The 4772-nt window shown below is 61.3% G+C and overlaps 1 protein-coding gene across 1 annotated transcript; it reads left to right on the forward strand.

The window, feature by feature from the left end:
- Window positions 1-307: 307 nt before the first annotated feature.
- Window positions 308-3473, forward strand: TIGD5 (tigger transposable element derived 5). Its single transcript, XM_075024101.1, has one exon. It carries the CDS (start codon window positions 448-450, stop codon window positions 2290-2292), a length of 1845 nt encoding a protein of 614 aa, XP_074880202.1. The 5' UTR covers window positions 308-447; the 3' UTR covers window positions 2293-3473.
- The last annotated feature ends 1299 nt before the right edge of the window (window positions 3474-4772 follow it).

The following is a 4772-nucleotide window of genomic DNA, read 5'->3' on the forward strand; positions in this document are numbered from 1 at the left end:
GGGGAGAGCGCGGCGGAAAACGTGTGCGCGGAGGGAGACAACGCGCCGCACTCAGACCGCGGCTCTCCTGCCTCTCCCCCCCCCCCCCCATTCCCCGCGGTGGAACAGCCGAGCAGGGCAAGGCGGGGTGGGGAGGAGGGGAGGGAGGGAGAGAGAGAGAAAAGCGGAGCAGCGCGTTCCCCCCCCCCCCTTCTCTCACAGTGGTACAACCCACAGAGCGGCGAGCGGAGCTGCGAGGAAGAGTCCAAGAGGGCGAAAGGGGGGGGGACGCGCATGCGCGCTGCCTCCCTCCCCGCCTTACCGGCCGGCTCGAAACCGGAGCGGAGACAAAGGCGCCCCCCCCCACCCCCCCCCCCCCGCTCCATTCCCGCCCCGGTTATAACGCGCCTCCCCCCCCACCCCCACCCCCCCGGTATCGCGCCGTCTCATGGCTGCGGGGGCGGCTTCATGCCCGGGGGGGAGCTGGAACCGGAGACGGGTGGGAGTCCGGGAGATATGGCGGGAGGGCGTCGGGGGGGCGGTGGTACTAGTAGTAGTACTAGTAGTAGTAGTAGCGGCGGCGGTAGCGCAGGCGGTGGGGTTTCGGTGAAGATGTCGCTGCGCCGGGCTTACTCCATCAAGGACAAGTTACAGGCCATCGAGCGGGTGAAGAAGGGCGAACGGCAGGCGTCGGTGTGCCGGGCCTTCGGGGTGCCGGGGGGTACGTTGAGGGGTTGGCTGAAGGACGAGGCCAAGCTGCGGTGGTTCCTGGAGCAGCTGGGGGGCGAGGTGGGCACCCAGCGCAAGAAGATGAGGTTGGCGAACGAGGAGGAGATCGACCGCGCCGTCTACGCCTGGTTCCTCGCCCTCCGCCAGCACGGCGTCCCCCTCTCCGGCCCCCTCATCCAAGCCCAAGCCGAGGCCTTCGCCCGGCAGATCTACGGTCCCGAGTGTACCTTCAAGGCCAGCCACGGGTGGTTTTGGCGCTGGCAGAAGCGTCACGGCATCTCCAGCCAACGCATCTACGGCGAGGGAGGCCTCCCCAACGAAACCGAGAGGGCTCCCGCCGCCGCCGCCGCCTGCCCCGAGGCCCCGCCGGTGCCGGCCGCCGACGCCGGGGGTTACGGCGACGAGCAGATCTACAACGCCAACGTCACCGGGCTCTACTGGAAGCTGCTGCCGGGGCAGACCAGCGGGGCGACGGCGGCACGGCGGCGGCCAGCTCCCCGTGAGCGGGTCACCGTCTTGCTGGCTGCCAATTTGACCGGCTCCCACAAGCTCAAGCCGTTGGTGGTCGGGGGCCTTCGCGATCCCCCCAGCCTGCGCCATCACAACCAGGACAAATTCCCCGCTTGCTACCGCTACAGCCCGGAGGCCAGGCTGGGGCCGGCCCTTCTCCGGGCTTGGTTCTTTGAGGACTTTGTGCCGGGCGTCAAACGTTACCTGCGACGGAGCTGCCTGCAGCAGAAGGCCGTGCTGCTGCTCAGCTCGCCGCCACCCCCCTCCGGGACGGGGCCCGAGGATTCCCCACCGCTGCAGACGCCTGACGGCTCCATCCGCGCCCTCTTCCTCTCCAAGGGCCCTGCCGGGAGTGGCTCAGCTGGAGGAGGAGGCCGAATCCCGGCCCCGCTGGAGCAGGGGGTGGTATCCGCCTTCAAGCAGCTCTACAAGCGGGAATTGCTGCGCCTGGCCGTCTCGTGCGCGGCCGGCGGCAGCGGCGGCTCGGGTGGCCCCATGGACTTTGTGCGGTCCTTCCTCCTCAAGGACATGTTGTACCTGGCCGGCCTCTCCTGGGACCTCATCCCTCCCGGCTCCATCGAGAAGTGCTGGCTGCTGGGGCTGCGCGCCGCTTTCGAGCCCCAGCCCGGGGAGGAAGAGCACGGAGATCCCCCGCGCGGGGAGGAAGGCGGTGGGGACAGCAAAGTCTTTAGCGACCTGACCCACCTGGCCGCGTTGGCCTACAAGCGCTTGGCTCCCGAGGAGGTGGCCGACTGGTTGCACTTGGATGATGCGGCCCCGGGTACGGAGGAGGACGATGGGGAAGAGGATGCTGAGGAGGAAGGTCCCGGGGGCTGTGGGGGAGAGGAGGATGAGGAAGAGGCAGCTGCCGGAGATGGGGGTGGCAGAAGGGGTGGGGAAGGAGGGGATGCCTTGCTACCCACGGCTCGGGAAGCCATCAAAGGTCTGGAGACGGCGCTGCGCTGGCTGGAGGGTCAGGACCCCCGGCAAGTGGGGCCGCTGAAGCTGGTGCAGCTCCGCTCCCTCATCAGCATGGCCCAGCGGCTGCACCGCGGCGGCAGCCCCCATTCCTAGGGCAGGGTGAACCGCGACCTCTCGGCTACCAACCGCCCCGCTTGGGGTGGGGGGCACGGGGCTGGGGACATCCCGGTTGTCCCAGGGGGCTGGCGGTGGAGGTGCCAGCTCCCCTCACCCCTCCGTCACGGGCAGTCTCTGGTGCTCAGGAGGCTCGAACGCCCCTGGGTTACCATGGCTATGGCGGGGGGGGTTACAATTTAGGGCTAACGGGGGTTTTTGTGCAACAGCTCCTCCGTACGTTGCGTATTCGAGGGTTGTTCCTCATCCTAAGTATATTTAGGAGGTGCTATTTTTTTAAAATCTCATGAGATTGAGCCGGGGGTGGCCCCCTGGTCACTGGCACTGCTAGAAGGGGGTGGATGCCCTCCGTGCTGCCCGGTCCCCCCAACCCCGTGGGGAGAAGGGCTGAGGGAGGGATGTGCTCGGTGTCACCGCGAGGAGCTGGGACGATGGGGGAAGTTATGCTAAGTAATTCCCCCCATCTCGGAGGGGAGCTGAGGTGGGCACAGCTGGCTGGACAGGGACCACTCCTGGTGTGCTGCAAGGCAAACGTTCTGCCCTGAAGGAGGCTGGTGACGCCCTTCCCGCTGCCAAAACGGAGTCCTGTTAAACTGGGGAGGTTTGGGGCTGGTTTACGACAACTTTCTTCATGCACTGGATCGGGACAGGGACAGTTGGGTGGCATCCGAGAAGCTGTGGCTCTCCGGAGAGGGTCACCTCCATCATTCCCATGACAGCCCCACACCCGGGAACGTCGGGACCACGGAGACCTGCTGAAACAGGTATCATCATCCTCGCATCCTCGCGAAGCTGAAGGCTCCAGGGATGGGGGTTGAGGTGTCCCCCCGCCGCGGTTTGCGGGGCGGCTGGGGCTGGAGGATGCATCTCGCGGTGCAGGGGAGACAGCTGCCGGTGTGACGTGCATCGCGAATTGAGGTGGGAGCGGGGAGAGCTCCCGGCACTGCCTTGAAATACCAGAGGCATCAGATGTGAATTTAGCAGCTCTTGACCTGATTTGGATGACATTTTAGCCTGCTTAGACAAATTATTGAAAGGACGAAAACAAACCCAACTCATCAGTGCTGCCGTGCCCTGTGTCAGCAGGCAGCGTGGGTGTTTTTACTTGTCGGGTCTTTGTCTCATAACTTCAGAGTTTATGGAAATTAAATGGATTTTTATTCCCACTTTGGGGTTTCCTTCTGTATAACGGTCACGCGGAGCCATCCTAGCGGGATGGGGGGGGTGGCAGAAGGGGGACCTGCGTGCGGTTGTGTCCTCTTGCTGTGGTCTTCTCCACCTCTCTGCAGCCCGTTTAACGTGACAGGGCCAGACAGGCGCCCAAGCTGCTGTGGTTGCTCCCTAAATTGAGTTTTTTACTTTATTAGTAGCATTAACTTGCTGATAAATGAGTTTGTCAGGGAATATAGGGAGCAGCAAGAAAAAAAAACCCCCACAAAAAGTCAAATTTGGAGCTGAGGTTTGTCCTTTCAGATCATGAAACTCCACTGCAGAACCAATCTTTGGATTAGGGGAGAAGTGCACTTTTTTTCACCCCAAACCCAACCAACCTCGATTTCTGCTGTTCGGCTGCTGCCAGGTTCACAGCCAGCATGCTGTGTGGTGTCTCACCTATTTCATGCTTCTCCCTTAGCTTTGGTTTTCTAATGGTATGTATGTGGGGCTTGATGCTGCTGTGCTTGAACGCAGACTTCTATCCACCAACGGGATATAATAATGTAAAATCATGTTTCAATTTATTTTTATAATCTTTTGCACCAAAAAAAACCCCCATGAAAACATTTTAGAGGTTGGGATGTGGATCACTTCAATCAGTAGTTTGTGAATTAAAGCAGTCTTCAGTTGGTTGACAAGAACGTTGCCAAGCTCAGAAAGTACCGGGCTGGAGGTCTTCGCTTCATGTGTAGGTCAGCCTGGGTGCAGTCACTGCACCGTTTGGCCTGGTTTGGGAGGTGAGAACATCAAACCATTGAATAGTTTGGGTTGAAAGGGACCTTCAAAGAACATCTAATCAAACCCTCCTGCCTTGGGCAGGGACATCTTCCACTGATCAGGTTGCTCACAGCCCCATCCAACCTGACCTTCAACACTTCCAAGGATGGGGCATCCACAACTTCTCTGCGCAATCTGGTCCAGGGTCTCACCACCCTCCTCGTGAAAAATTTCTCCCTTATGTCCAGTCTAAACCTACCCTCTTTCAGTTTAAAACCATTGCTCTGCCTTTCTTATTGAAAGGCCACAAGAAGATCTCCCCGGAGCCTTCTCTTCTCCAGGCTGAACAACTCCAACTCTCTCAGCCTTTCCTCACAGCAGAGGTGTTCCAGCCCTCGGACCTTTTCCATGTCCCTCCTCTGGACCCGCTCCAACAGGTCCGTGTCTGTCTCGTGCTGGGGACCCCAGAGCTGGACGCAGTGCTCCAGGGGGGTCTCACCAGAGTGGGGTAGCGGAGGAGAATCCCC

The sequence above is a fragment of the Buteo buteo genome, chromosome 3, assembly GCF_964188355.1.
Source record: "Buteo buteo chromosome 3, bButBut1.hap1.1, whole genome shotgun sequence".
NCBI classification, from domain to species: domain Eukaryota; kingdom Metazoa; phylum Chordata; class Aves; order Accipitriformes; family Accipitridae; genus Buteo; species Buteo buteo.

Excerpts from the sequence above, each read along its gene's own strand:
- TIGD5 (XM_075024101.1), top strand. The coding sequence starts at position 448 with ATGCCCGGGGGGGAGCTGGAACCGGAGACGGGTGGGAGTCCGGGAGAT.